The sequence below is a fragment of the Nannobrachium achirus genome, assembly GCF_963921795.1.
Source record: "Nannobrachium achirus genome assembly, chromosome: 20".
NCBI classification, from domain to species: Eukaryota; Metazoa; Chordata; class Actinopteri; order Myctophiformes; family Myctophidae; genus Nannobrachium; species Nannobrachium achirus.
The window spans coordinates 25126760-25142996 of NC_137827.1; the positions used below are offsets into that span (position 1 = coordinate 25126760).

A 16237-nucleotide genomic window follows, 5' to 3' on the forward strand; every position below is an offset into this window, starting at 1 on the left:
TCAGCCTCAAATGCCCCATCCGCAGACCCCGTCGCCATGGCGCCCACAGATGGCAACTTCCTGTGGTCCTGCCCGGCGATTGGTGGAGAGCCTTCCAAACGGAGAACAGCTGGTGAGGGATGATATACGAGCGGGTTGTTATTTGGAGTTTGCACTTTTCATTTTCAGGGTTGTCTTGGTTAATGCCCCCGATCCCAGCGTCTGGCAGGAAATGGAGACAAAGAGAGCAGAGGAGAAAGAAAAAAACAACCTGTTCTTTGGAGGAGCGAAAGGCCTGAAACCCAGGTGCTGATCAAACAGAGCAGAGGCTAAGCTGCTTGTTTACAGAGTCGAAAGCAATGGAAATGAGCGGACGAGAGTATAGTCGTTACCAATGAACAAAACCTATTTTAAATAGGATGACATTTAAACAGGAGCTGGTGTCACAGATGTGTGGGGGAGTTGGAATGCATACATATAAAATATATATTCAATGTGTCCTAGCTATTATACAGGTATGGATATCGTCATTGTAAGGCAGAAACCTTGTATCTCCAAGTTTCAAATGTGTATGTTTTTTGGTCAATTAATGCCTTTTTTCAATAGTTTTAAAATAACAAAAAGAATAAAGATTTTGGACATACTTTTCCACCCGACAACAACGGTATTTGACTTAACTTTAACTGCCTATATACAAACCAGATTATAATTGAGGTGTTATTCCAAAATGCTATCTACACATCTATATACAGATATATGACATCTCTAAAGTCTGGTCACTGAACTTGTTGACTGATTATGTTTATCTTGGCATACAGTAGACAAGTCAGTGTATCCAAACAAAGATAATAAACATGTTAATTTGTCAACCTAAAAGGGGCAGATTTCTTCTGTTTTCCAGTTAAGGTTAAAAACTACAGTAAAAATATGGCAGACTAGCCTATATGCATAATAACACTGATCCTATATTGCACAGTGATATAAGCAATGCAGCTGCAACTAATCAAATGATGGGTGTTAGATGTACTGTAGTGTGTCAATGTGCAAGCAATGAAAATACTGTCGACTACGTTCTTCTGCTATACCAAAATGTGGAAAGCCTTACCGAAGGCCATAAAGGAGTGTGGATCCCTAGCATCCTTCGAAATTGCCCTGAAAAACCACTTACAGGCAGCAGCCGTTCGCAACTGGTAAAAAAAACAAACCTAGCCCAGCCCTCCCCTCCCCTGCCCCTTCTTTGTATATACTTACTGTTTGTTTAGACTTACTGTTTTCTTTTTTTGTTCTTTCATTTTATTTTATTTACATATCTACTGCATAGTAGGCTACTGTGTTCTATTCGTCTGTCATTCAATGTTATATAGAGATACTTAAATGGTTTCCTGTGGAAATAAGCTTTTCTAGGATCTCCTTTTAGTAGACCTTGTACCAGTGAACTGTACCGCCATGAAACTGTACCTTTTCCTATGCAAACTTCTAATAAAGTATTCAATCAATCAAAACTGTCTATGATCGCTTGCCCACTTAAATCTAACATTATCAATTTTATTAGCTGCAGCGGTTTCACTATTCTGCCATGTTTTAACATTAACTGGAACACAAACTACAAAATCATGCCCCTTTAAGTTATTTATGTTTATTTTACATTTCTGTTTTAAGCTGCCCCTTTCAAATGGTTGCCTTTTGTGAGAGGAACTGTAAAGCATTATTCTAACAGCAGAGGGAGCCATTGTGCAATACCTTAAAACATATGCAAAAAGATCTGGATTGTATTTGGAATGTCACAATAAAGAACAGAATCACAAAAAACAACAACCTTTAATACCTTGTGTCACAGTGTTAGTGGGACTGCAGATACATGGGGAGATGGCAACTATATATTTCAATTGTACAGAAGCTGTCCAGATATACCATTTTGCAAGGTTTACGTCAGTCGATCATGGCTTGGGTCAATCAACCTTAAGTTCAGCACATTCATATCTCTACTAGGGCATTCACGAATAGTGATTTTTAGTATTCGAATTATTCGACCTCAAAGTATTCGAATAATCAAATATTCAACAGGACTGGCCAAACTGTCAAATATTAAGTAAGCAATATTAAGTAAGCAAGAGGCGAAACATTGTGAAAATAGCCGATCTACATGCTCACAACTGCTATTTTCACAATATTTATCTGCGGAACCGAGTCACATTAAATGTAATACCTACAATTCGAAGTGCTTGTCAGGGTGGGGGTCCCCAGTTCAAATATGTTTATTTTGGGGGTCACAGCCTAAAAAGGTTTGGGAACCCCTGGTATAGAGCATTAACAAATTGGCATTGACAACTCATTCTTATGATTTCCTATCTAGCCAAGTTTTATAAACTATATATTCTTTTTAAAGAGAAAAGAATACAAAAAAAATAAATAAGTGAATATTCGACTTTGGTGAACAACGTCGAATAGTGACTTTGATATTCGAATATTTGGTGAATGCCCTATACTCTACTATGCAGGGAAACATATCCCATGCCCAAAATATTTTGTGCAAAGATGTCTGACTGAAGATGAATTGACCCACCTGGACTGAGGCTTCCTTCCTTAACACAGACAATACAAAGTAGAACATAATCCAACACAGGCGTATAAAAACAGGCATAAAGAAGGAAACAGACCAGTTTAGGCAAGTCTTAATTCTATAACCAAAGGTTGACCATTTTAAGAAATTGTGGAATTCTTTTTCTTTTTTTACAGAACAAAAAAACTATAACCAATAAAAAAAATGCAATGAGTTGACAATGCTACCAGTCCAAAGATCCTTCGAGGCTACAATATTGTAATCTCTAACGCATAAATGAGTACTCAGAGCCAAGTGCATGCAACATTACCTATTGACACGACGGGTTATAAAATATAAATCGCTGATCATAGACAGCCAGACTCGACCTCTGTAAAGTTGCAAAGTAAACCTTGGTAAAGCGATTTAGCTTCAATCTCCCCTCGAAAAGGGCAAGTGAGATCTGAAAACAAAACATGAAGGGTGGTTCTTTGAACATCTTGCTGGCTGCCATTAGCAATAGCATATCGATCCCAGTCAAAGTTAAGTCATAAAAATAAGCCCCATTGGCCCTGCTGTGGTAAACGGATGGTGTTGACACAGAGGCGATTGTAGTCTACGGTTTGGCCCTTAGTATTTGTTGCATAATATCTATCTGTTCAGTGTTGCCAGGCAGCAGACATGGGTGAAACGGTATTTACAATTTTGTAAGATGGTTTTTAGATGTTTAGAGCAAGGGTCTTCAACGTTTTCAGGCCAAGGACCCCTTAGTTGAGAGAGAGATGAAGCAGGGACCCCCACAACCTGATTCCATATAGTTTCATAGTTTGACAGCACGATCATCAGTATATTTTGGATTCATGTTAATGTGGCTTTTCAGATATTTAACCACTTGAACCGTCAATACTTAATAAACTTGACTTTTCACTGTACTTAGTCTGCCTTTTTCCCCCTCCAAAGCTCTTTGCCAAAAATAGCCGATCTACAAGCTCACAACGCCTCGCAGCGCGAGGCGTTGTGAGCTTGTAGATCTGCTATTTTTGGCTAAAGTTCTGAAAATATGGATGCTAGGGTTCAAGTGGCAAATATAAAAAAGGGGGAAAAAAACAAGTTTCTATCACACAAAGATTTGGAGGACCCCCTGTAGTAACTCTGAGGACCCCCTAGAGGTCCCGGACCCGCTGTTGAAGACCCCTGGTTTAGAGAAACAGACTGGATTTTCAAGTAAAAACGTCTTCAAACACATCAGATGGAACATTTTCAAATACATTTATTCCTCATGCAGGCTTGCGAAGGACCCTATCAGTCCAAAGCATTGAGAGAACCCTATAGCGCGTGTTTGTGTGATCTTTCACGACTCCACTGAGTTTGTATCGAGTTCAACTGTTCAGTTCCATTCTGTGAACACAGAAGGTATCGCAACATATAAAATGAATATGGTGGCTTTAACCTGACCAGAACACAAAGCAAACCATGGAACCCATTATACAGTGCAGCACTTGCATAAAAAAAAAAAAAGAAAAAAAAAAGCAAATTGTTCATCTCCGTAACATATGTTTTTACACATTAACGATACATGGTCAAAACAAATTTTTTTCTCCAATCCTGCCTGGAAATCTGTTTGGCACGATTGTCATACGAACAGCGAAAGCCAATATCTGGAATGAGATTTTCAAGGAGAGGACAAAATGAAAGGTGCTCGAACTGGATTAGCGCCGATATAAAACAATCATGCTTGAATTGTAGGTGGGGTCAGTAAAAACAATAGAGGCTACAGCAGGTGCTAAAACTTTAAGGCTAATAAATGTACGCTGTATGCTGCAAGTCTTGGAATTAATTCGCGAGGGCCATGATGATGTTGTGCAATCAATGTGTATGACGTTGACCAGAATGTCTGTTCTTAGCTGCTGAATTACTGTGAATGAGGGTGGGATGAAGTATGGAATGGATATGAACAGTAATGTCATGTAAGCTTCGATATCGTCGCTGTCGGCATAAACTTTGTTTGTCCGAAACCGTTAATTGTCAGCAAATGTGGGCAAATTATGTGTGTTCCAATTTTAATTATTTATCATTAGATATTAGTTAAGAGTTTCAGTCCCATCTCAGACATCCAATATCCTCCATTTCAACAACTACTCAACACTTGGGCTGCCTAACATGTCCAGGAACATGATAAGGATTTACCCCCTTGGAGCGCCGCGGCAGCCGCTAGTGAGCGAAGAAACTCAATTTCCCATGATGCCTCGTGAAAGCCGCTGCTGCTCACTTCCTTTTCTTCATTGCTTTGTATACAAGCTCCTGCTTCTTTTGCTTCTTTTCCCATATGGATTGTTTGGTTAAAACCTCCTGTTTTCTATGGACCATAAGCTTACAGGCGGCTGTATTTTTGAGCAGTGGTCACACCACTCCTAAGCGTGAGTGCGTGTGTAGGTAGGTGCATGCACCGCTACCAAAAATCTGGTAAAAACAATAGGAAAGATACATAGAAGTTACTCTACATAAGTTATGGCAAAACTATGGCAACCCAAGTGTTAAGTAACCGTACACACAAATCATTCTGGTCCTCGATTATATGCCCCAAGCGGCAAGATAAACAACAGAGATAGAGAAATGCAGCCGATTTGACGAGCATCGCTCTGCCACATACATAGAGGTGTCTGATAAGCTTATATACTGCCAAAGGAAAAAAAGTAATTAATCTTGACATCAAGCCTAAGAATCTACCATTTGGCTTTCGTGGGGTGATTGAAATTGCAGGCGATGAATAGGTCATATTGAAATGAGAATGGAACACATGGGGACAGAGGTTAACAAGCTCTTATTCATATTTTTAACTGTTAACTATTTATGCCCACAGTCAGAATTGACCATTTTCAAGCTGGCTTCCCCATCTTGAGCCCTATCTTTCAGTTCCAGAAATAGCCACGTCATGACTTGTGAGATTGTAGATCGTCCATTTTGTCTACTTTTGCATGACACTGTTGTATGAAACTATAAAATAGGGCTTAGGTGGTTAAAGGTGATCACTAGCATTAATTTAAGAAGAAAAAAGACTCAAAGATAAAATATGGACTTCTGTCATTTTGTAATGAGAATGGACCACAAGGGGATGAAGGTGTGTATATTGAAGTGCTTTATGTAGGTGTGTCAGCCTTCTGCCTAAACAAAGTTCAAATTGATTCCTTACGTGAAATAACTGCTGCTGCAAAAAAAAAAGAGGGGGGGAAAAAAAGGAAAAACTCAATGAAATTTTAGTAAAATGAACAAACGAAATACAAAAACTGATTCCTATACTCAGTGTTTATGATTACAAGATTTTGACAACAAGAAACACAGGTCATGCCACAAAAATAAGGATGGTTTCCTGGATAGTTCCCTGATTAAATAAAATCCATGATATGTACTGTACACATAGTGTAGGATGGCAAACGACATCCTCTGCTGCTGCATAACATTAAAAGGTGATAAACCATGACGTACAAGATATGACCAATCGGTTAACCTTTTACAAATGGTAATGTACAAACTTGCATAGATAAAGTGATATAGAGCAGCTTTGTAATAATTGTGTGCCCAAAATGGAACATTCCTTTATATTTATTTCTACAGACTACTCTAATGTCCCTGCAAGAAGGAAATAGCTACGTCGTTGGAGGTCTCACTCCCAACCAACACATAACATTAAAACTCACACCACTAACATATGCAAGTTTGCAACTCAAATTGCCAGGCTTTTTTTAATTAAGCATCACAGAGTAGGAGATTTGATCCAAGATCAGTTTCAGATGATAACAAAAAATGGTGGTTGATAGGACCAGGTTTGCTGTCCTAGATAATTTCTGCTGCCCTTCACTTGTACTGTAAATATGGGACGCATTGGTTCGCATAAAATATATTTTTTAGGATAGTTGTTGCATTTACAGCAGTTTGGGTTATACAGGATGGCTATTAACAATGCAATGAATGTATGACATCATAGCATCAAGTGAAAAGGAAATAAAGGGTTATATTGTTTTGAAAATGTCTTTAAATGTGCTTTCCCTGCGATGACAGCGGTCAGATTTTGACATTTGACTTTTTCTAACGCACAGGGGACATTCCCTTTTGTTTTTGGCTGCACTCAAATTAAGGCCATTCGATTATATTTGGCTAAACCACTCACTGGGGTCAGAGCATTACTTCTGTGACATATATTCCAGTGAATTGTTAAAATGGCTCCACGTCATGTGGATATAACAGACTTAACGATGACCTTGAAGTGGGAAGCCACTCAAGTTGAGAAATTCCTTGCAAATATTTTTTTTGGTCTATAATAAAAGTTAGTCCAGTAAATAATTGTGAACACAAAATTCGGGTGAATCGAGTCTGTAAACAATAGAAAAGAAACCAAGAAATATGGTTAACAAAAAAATGACTGGCATTGCAACCAGAAAGGTTTCCTAAAGAATACCGTTGTATTTTTTTTCCCCCGAAATTGATAAACCCTTCAAAATAAAATAAAAATGTTATCCCTATTCATCCCATTCGATGTCAATTTGTCCCGTTCAATGTCTATACGTAGCTTTGAACAGGGGGTGCGTCATATTTGTGGTTCACAAACATCGGATGGACCATCCTAGACCAAAGCAATGACATTTGTAGCAAGTCTTAAAGTGAGCGTCATTCACCCTCTGACATCTGGACCCAACAAACGGTTTGGGAAACACTCAAAGTACGGTACAGACTGTAGACACAACTCTGGAGACAGTTCTATTAAAAGTTAAACGTTATAAAACATTGACATCATTTAGAGGACGTGCTGTACAGTGAGCTGCGAGGAAAGAGCGCCCCCTACCTCGGCCCAGAAGGAGGAACCATGCTCTGTGTGCAAACAGAGTGCCCGCCAAACACATGCGGTGCAACTCTTTAACTGACCATATTCACGTGTTGGCCATTTTGTTCTTACTTCAAGACAAGTATGACGTCAAAGTTAAATGGCCGGCGTGTGAATATGAGCAATGCTACTGATGAAACCTTTAGCTACACAAAGAATGTGGTGGCGCGGGTAGAAGCTTTTTTTTTTTGTTCTTCTTTTTTTGCACGACAAGCCAACAAAACAGAGCGATTAAAGTACTTTCCAATGCAGCTCCAGCATGGTAGCGTCCGTACAAGAGAACTGTAGATGCATTTTACAACATGTATATCATTGCCCCTTTGCTTGTCACGACAAAAGCCGAACCTGCGTACGTACCTCGCCACAGTAACTCAACTGGCTACGGGCCCACCGGAACGGTGGATCCGCCTTTGCGCTACACGTGCCCAAACCACCACCACCACCACCACCGACAAAAACACAAGGACACTTACAGTCCTTTTCTCAAGTCTTTCTGACCTCCCGTGACCTTTGAACCCCCGGGGTTACCTCCTCCTCCACGCAGGGGCGGCTGTGGCCACTCTCCTCCCAATGCGGAGCGATGGATTCCAATGCGGCCCGGACCCGGCGCACGCCCGGCCCACCCCAAGAAAAAACAAAGCACTCAAAGCTGGAAGTAGGAAAACGATACAAAGGGGGTGAAAGGTGATAAAAGATCGATGGCCCATTCCAACAGGGCGGCTCGCCACCTCATCCTGGCGGAGACGCTGCGTTTTGTTTCTCTTTTTTAGGTGGGCAGGGGGTCGTCGTCTCCTTTGCTGCACTTGCACTTACAGCAGAGGACGATGGGCGTGGCCAGCAGGAGGAAGGGGGAGGCGACCAGAAGCAGGAGGCCGAAACCAGCGAAGATCCCCACGACCTGAACACACAAAATGCATTTCCAAAATGAACATTACCCATTTAGTAATCTCTCAAGAACAGATTCCCTGGTGCTACAGAGAGGGCGCCGTTTTCCCTTTTCTTTGACAATGGCTAGCCAGATTGCCCATTTAGAGATCAACATAGTCTATCCACAGCACTTGGCTTAGTCGGTAAAGCACTCCCCTTTCAACCACATGGTCATGGGTTAATTCCCAGGCACTGTCAACTCAGTGTATGAGTAGCACAGCTTGGGTGCAAGTCGTGCATTAACCCTCTAAGGCCCAAAAATGGGTTGGTCATGGGTTAATTCCCGGGCACTGCCAACTCAGTGTATGAGTAGCACAGCTTGGGTGCAAGTACTGAGAGCTGACGGTAGGTGTTGTGTTCCACCTCAGCAATCCATCTCCCAGGGGCCTAAGATCTAGACTCTAGACAGGGCATTGGTTCTCAAAGCGGGGTCCTTGAAGGAGTTCCAGGGAGTCCCCTGCTAAATGATTGTTAGAAACCACTACCAGAGGACTCAGAGACAAATGCTTCCATTTCTACACTCTGAGTTAAATTAACATTGATTTTACAATATAAATTGGGGTCTCAGAGATAGAAATGCCATTAAATGGTGGTCCGAAGCCTAATGCATGTTAAACTGGGGGTCCTTGAAATTAAAATGGTAAGAAAATCATTGCTAGAGCCCTAAAAAGCTTTAATATGAGTGCCCCTGGCATATCTTTTTAAATGGGGGTCTGCAGGCTAATAACTTAGCTGTTAATGATAGCACTGCTATACCTTTAGGTACATACTGTAGCTACCTCCCAGAGAAGCATGGGTGTAACTCAGATGTCATTGGACCTCTTCATTTGTGAGAAGTTATATAGTCAATAGTAGCTATTCATGTTTGTTTATTACATTATAAGAGAGAAGAACAGGGACAATATAGTTAAGGGTGCCAGTTTTTCCATCATGAGTGCAATTCAGGTAATTGTCCACACAGGGGCGCAAGACACCAGTAAAACTCCAGTGGAACTGAACTAAATGCCAAACATGCAGTCATGGGCATCAGTGACTTATAATGAACCTCCCCGCCCTTCCAGACCCAATTTCGGGGGCTCAGGGGAAATTTTTGGGATCACTTGAGGGCAGGTCTATGAAGGACAAGTACCCGTTGGTAACTGCCTGTTTATTTCTGTCAGTTGGAAAGGATCTGCTGTAGAGAACAGCACGGTTGTTTGAGCACAGTAATCTTTCCTTTGGTCAGAGTAAAGCCTCTATCAGAGTCCAGGGTGAAGAGCTATTCACTTCACCGCGGTGTAGTTTCTAGCTATCACCTAAAAATACATAACAAAGCCTAGGAGATAGCTAGGAAACTACAACGCGGTGAAGTGAATAGCTCTTCACCCTGGACTCTGATAGAGGCTTTACATGCCCTGAAAGAGTTAGTGTGTCAGAGAACACAACAATGTGACCTCCTGTCCTCCTTATGCTCTCACATGGTGTCACACACACTCTCTCTCTCTCACACACACACACACACACACACACACACACACACACACACACACACACACACACACACACACACACACACACACACACACACACACACACACACACACACACACACACACACACACACAGAGTACACAAGACCCATCTAATTATCAATCAGATACATGGAGGAGGACATTGTCTGGTATGGTATGGCATGGTGAAGAAGCTGAGATGTGTACGTAAAAGCCAGATTTGTGCTGCGACATCCAATGTATTTATGAATGGAAGATCAGTAAGCAAGGCTGGTCTGAACCTCACAGATTGAGAGGCAGTAGAGAGAGACAGAGAGCAAAGGAGAGAGAGAGAGAGCTGATCTGCGATGCCTAATTTATGCTGTGGCGCGTGCCAGAAATAGCAGACCTACAAGCTCACAACGCGTCGCTGTGCGACGCGTTGTGAGCTTGTAGGTCGGCTATTTCTGGTATGCGACACCGTCTAGCGGTGCAGTACGGGCGGCGCTTTAAGTGTGTCCATGACTCCGCCTGGCCCCACTGGGGAACAGATGCCATTATGTTTACTAATGTTCACAACAAGTCTGTTGGGACAGTGGGATGTGCCCACCTGGGTACAAATGTTACCCCCGGTAAGGAATGTGCCCAGTTAACTCTCAAATACCGGGAACGCGCCCGAGTCACGTTAGATTTGAACCACTTTAACCATTACTTTATGCTTTAACTTTAGAAAAATAGCAGATATACAAGCTCACAGCGCGGCACCGAGTGCCGCGCTGCGAGCTTGTAAATCTACTATTTTTGAAAAATCGTGAAAATGAGTGCAAGTCTTTGAATATCTTTGACCCCGATCTTTGACCCGACTTCTAAATCCTTCCTCTAAATCAGTGGTTCTCAAACCTTTTCATGTCAATGACCCCCAAAATTACAGGTATTTGGCCGCGAACCCCCCCATCTCAAAATATGTTGTTCCAGGGACCACCCAGAAGTAAATATTTAGTTACAAATGTTCACTTTTAAGTAGATATATTCAAAGACTTGCAAACAAAAAAAAACATGATTTTTCAAAAATAGCAGATCTACAAGCTTGCAGCGCGGCACTCGGTGCCGCGCTGTGAGCTTGTATATCTGCTATTTTTCAATAGTTAAAGCAGTCAATAATCCTAGGCCTAAATGGGTTAAGGAATGGTGTTGGAAGCCTACATTGTAACTTGGAATGATAGTGAAGCTAAAGGTTGGGAAAGTGAACAGCGCCAGAGCTGCTTGCCATGTACAGTAGCCTCTGTTGTTGCAGACTGAAAAATGGTAATCAAAAGGAATCTTTCACATAAAACACTGCAGTCATTTCTTTCATTTGACTACACAGTTCACTGAACATGTAGTTAATAGGCCGATTTATACTTTGTTGTATGACGGTGCCACTCACGAGAAGAAAGCCTGAAAGGTGCATTTAAATAATGCTGATTTATAGTCCCGACTAATATTGTACTTCGGCGTGCAATAGTGTTGCTCGCTAAAAATAGCTCACAATGTTCTGGGCGCTTGTAGATCTACCACTTATGGCGAGTGACGGATTTTAATTTAAGCATAACCGAGGCCCTCGGCACGTGGCCCAAGCCTGTCTTCAACTATTACACTCTCTGTAGCAGTGTGGTAGGTCTGTGTGTGTGTGTGTGTCTGTGTGTGGAGGGTGTCACAAGGGGGGGAAAGTGGGACTGAGTTACTAGGGCCCAAGGTGGAGGGGCCTTCATTATTTTATACTTTAGCTATTGAAAAATAGCAGATCTACCAAGCTCACAGCGCGGCACCGAGTGCCGCACTGCAAGCTTGTAGATCTGCTATTTTTGAAAAGTCGTGAAAATGTGTGCAAATCTTTGAATATACGTATTTTTTAAAGCAAACAATTGTAACTCAAATTTCGCTTCTGGGTGGTCCCTGGAACTAAATGTTTTGAGATGGGGGTCCGTGGCCAAATACATATCATTTTGGAGGTCCTTCACATGAAAAAGTTTGAGCACCACCGACATAGAAACATAGGTTTTTCAAGGATTTGAAATATTCAATTTTCAAGATTTTTCAAAAATAGCAGATCTACAAGGTCGCAGCGCGGCACTCGGTGCCGCGCTGTGAGCTTGTATATCTGCTATTTTTCAATAGCTAAAGCACAAAATAACACGTAATAATGCGTTCCCGGTCTAAATGGGTTAAAGCCCCTCCCCCTATGAAGAACATTCATGGGGGGGGGGCCCGCAGTGAATCCTTGTACCCAGGGCCCAGAATTTGGTGCGACACCCGTGTGTGTGTGTGTGTGTGTGTGTGTGTGTGTGTGTGTGTGTGCTCGTGACAAAGACGTGAGAGCGAAGCGAAGAGAGAGAGAGATGACGAGACAGAGACAGTGGAGGGAACACGCGTAGCGTGCCACATGCTGCAGTGCAGATAAAGAGGGGAGCCCTGAATGAGAGGGAGAAGGAGGGAAGGAGGCAGCCTCTCACCTGTGTTCTGTGCCAGATAACAGACGCCCTGGAGTGGCCCAGTTTGTTACGACAGGGCCCTTTGTCATAGTGGATCAGGAGAAAGTCGTCCTGTCGAATAGGTACACGCGCACACACACACACACACACACACACACACACACACACACACACACACACACACACACACACACACACACACACACACACACACACACACACACACACACACACACACACACACATTGACCATTAGCGAGCTGAGAGGCACATGCAGCTATTCAGAGAAAATGGCTTTTAAATTACCTGTGTGGTCCACTGTATGTACGTACGGGTAACTCCACAAACAGAACTACATCATGAGGCAAGAAGGACTCCTTCCAGCTAAGATGCTAAGACGAAAAGGACCTTTTATTTTTGTCCTTGACAATTTAACTAGACCACCATGACATCACCACAAATGATGGTTAGATAACGGGTAGATGGCGCAGGCAGCGTTGCATTGGAGCAGTGTTATTCATTGACCTTATTTCTGGAAGAACAGGACACGAACAGGACGATGGTATCATCATTGACCAATGAAATACTGTATATTATTTAGTTATAAATATCCACAGGTTGACCAACTAGACCTAGCTGTTCTGGACATGTTATTTTATATTGTGAAAACGTCCATAGACATGCATTCTACCCGGAAATCGCCATTTGTCTACAAACATTCTGATCTGGTCTAGAGCATCCAATTCCAGCCTCATCAACTACAGGTAGAGAAAACAATTATTTTGATAAAGACAAGCCATTACTGGAAGCTGATTTCTGCCAATGTGATAAAAAGAAGAAAAAAAAAAAGATCCTGCATTAAGTCATTATAATGATAAACTAGCTCTTTTCTGTGGCCACTTTCTGCTGTTTACTTCCTAGCACAGCAATGCTAGAATGGATTAACATGGGGTCTTTTGTAATCGCGAACCAACCACGGCGTGCACGCGGATTGTAAACGAAAATCGCAGCATTCAACGACTCAATGTTGTCGACTCAATGACCAAATATAGCTGTGACCATTTTGTGCGCGTTGGTCTTAAAATTCAGTGTGGACAGGTGCAATGTTATGTCAGAAAAGTGATTGTGTCTTAGATCAGCTCTGACCTAGTCTAAAGTCTAGCACAGTCCCCCTGCGCAGTATGTCTGTGCTATTTAAAGAGCACATTAGATAGCAGATTGACCTACAGCATAATATAGGTGGGTATGCAATGCACGCAAAATACTTGCCAACACAATCCATCAGAATTCGACGCTGTGCAACTTTGGTTGGTTGCATGCTTTCACTTCATACACGAGCAGATTATTATTTTGAGAACATTTCTCATTATTTGGAAATGCGGAGTAGTTCATTCCACCACTTAAGCCCCATTTTACAATGCATAACAATAGACAATCTAACTCACAAGACATTGCATTGGGATGTGCTGTGAGCTTGTATAGCTTTGATGCATGCTATTTAGGGCATTCACGAATAGTGATTTTTAGTATTCTAATTATTCGACCTCAAAGTATTTGAATAGTTGAATATTCGACAGGACTTGCCAAACAGTCAAATATTAAGTAAGCAAGAGGCGAACATTGTGAAAATAGCCGATCTACATGCTCACAACGCCTCGCGTTGCGAGGCGTTGTGAGCATGTAGATCGGCTATTTTCACAATATTTATCTGTGGAACCGAGTCACATTAATACCTACAATTCCAAGGGCTTGTCAGGGTGGGGGTCCCCAGTTCAAATATGTTTATTTTGGGGGTCACGGCCTAAAAAGGTTTGAGAACCCCTGGTACAGAGCATTAACAAATTCATCCACCAGGGGCACTGGCAACTCATTCTTATGACTTCCTATCTAGCCAAGCTTTATAAATTATATTTTTATTAAAGAGAAAACAATGAAAATTAAAAATAAGCTAATATATTCGACTTCGGTGAACAACATCGAATAGTGACTTTGATATTCGAATAGTTGGTGAATGCCCTAATGCTATTTTTTTAAATGTTGCCTGACAATCCCAAAATAGGGATGCCAGGTTGAAAGTGATCAATTGTTTTGCTGCTCTCAACTTACTGGTGCTATAAATATCATTATCAATATATTGCATAAGGAAGGAAAGCCACGAGGGACCAGTTCTGTGTACAACTCACATCCAGAGATTCCAGACAGTACCAGCAGAAGGCGTGTTTACAGTTCTTGCACATCATCTGGGCACACCCCTCGTCCCTCTCAATGTAGACTTTACATTTGGGACATCGTTTGATGGGGGCGTCGTCTTCATCATTCTTGAAGAAGGAGCTGAGAGAAATGAGAGAGAAGAAGGAATTTGTTTTTTTTTTCAGTGGAAAAACCCTGCAGTCACGAAACAAAATCCAATTCACAGATACTTTGTCAGACTTGTTAATAAGGTGCGATCAATATTCGGCAGGCTCTTGTCCAAACGAAAGTGAGAAGCCCAGAAGCTCATGTCGTTCTTTTAAAAAAGCTGCTGCGGTAATGAACCCCGACCTCAAGTGTTCTTAAGCTTGTTTTGAATTATTATTTTCACTCGGTCAGCCTCCTGGGCCCTTATTTTCTGCTCCGTTGTTCACGTCAGTGATTCTGTATCTATTCCTCCTGTTTCAGTAAAAGTGCTGACTGTTCAAGGCTGGAGGTGAGACGGTAGCCGTCCTTCTATGTGCCCTCTTCAAGACAGAAAACAAGCCAATTCATTTCCAGGCCAATTCTCTCGTATTGATCTAACCGGGCCCAGAGCGGTTAAAGGCACGTTCGCGCGCACGCACACACATACAGACCCCCATTCATCTGACACCTGGCAGCCATCTTGAAACAAAAAATACCCTGAATTTGCTCAGGGTGAAGGGATAGGTTGTCGCACATGGACTGAATGAGAATCAGTCTCATCTTTGGTAGTTTTTTGATCAGCTATGATATATATATATCGTCGTTGTCGGGTGGAAACCTTGTATCTCCAAGTTTCAAATGTGTACGTTCTTTCGCAAAGTAAAGCCCTGCTTCATCATACAAGGCCGTCTCACAAAAGTAGTGAAAACAGCAGATCTACAAGCACACAACGCCTCGCGGTGCGAGGCGTTGTGTTGCTTGTAGATCGGCTGTTTTCACTAGTTAAAATCATTTTTAAAATGATAAATACAAAACAAACGGTTTTGGACATACAAGGTTTCCACCCGACAACGACAATATATAGCCACTGGAAAGGTTGAAATTAAGACATTCTAGACACAACCTTATAACTGAAGATAGAGGACCAACTGCACTTGTTGAAGCTGTTAACCCTTAAGTGCTGTTCGGGTCATTTTGACCCGTTTTACATTTTCATTTGGAAAAAAAAGGTAGAAGTTAAAAATGTTTCCACCTGAAACTCACTGGCCTTAAAGATTCTTCTGAGATGAACATGTAAAAAAAATATTTTTGCACTACACCCATGCTACACCCCCCTCATATTTTTTGAACCTTAAGTGCTGTTCGGGTCATTTTGACCCGGAAGCACAGAAATACACAGTATTATGCCAAAACACAGACACACAGTCATCCCCACTTCTAACACCTCCCTTCCGAAGCCCCATTCCGAACCCTCCCCCCCTTCCTATAAGCATGAGCAATATTGCCCAGTATTAAATGAAGTTGTTTTTTTTACATGGATTTCAGCTAAATCAGTAAAAACGCCTAGCTCTTTCAGTGTTTAATGTGATAGAGCAAAGCAGAAATGCAAACATTTACCAAATATATCATATGAATTGTTTGGTATTGAGTCAAAGTCAATGTATCATGATGATTTGTTAAGTTAAAATTTATATTAGTGTTGTTTTTTTTAAACCAAATATCCACCGGGTCAAAATGACCCGAACAGAACGAAGGTGTAGTGAATCTGAACAGAACTTAAGGGTTAAAGCAATAGGACAAGTTGGTGGTCATGATGTAA

General features: G+C 41.7%; 1 protein-coding gene across 3 annotated transcripts in view; it reads right to left on the reverse strand.

Moving 5' to 3' along the window:
• Window positions 1-3567: 3567 nt before the first annotated feature.
• rnf144aa (ring finger protein 144aa) overlaps window positions 3568-16237 on the reverse strand; it is a 71805-nt gene continuing 59135 nt past the window's right edge. For all 3 annotated transcript variants that reach the window (XM_080750763.1, XM_080750762.1, XM_080750764.1), the window contains 3 exons: window positions 14445-14592; window positions 12283-12372; window positions 3568-8292 (listed from right to left, as the gene is read on the reverse strand). In XM_080750763.1, coding sequence (XP_080606889.1) covers window positions 8161-8292; window positions 12283-12372; window positions 14445-14592 — 370 coding nt within the window. In that variant the 3' untranslated portion in view covers window positions 3568-8160. The remainder of the gene's footprint in view (window positions 8293-12282; window positions 12373-14444; window positions 14593-16237) is intronic.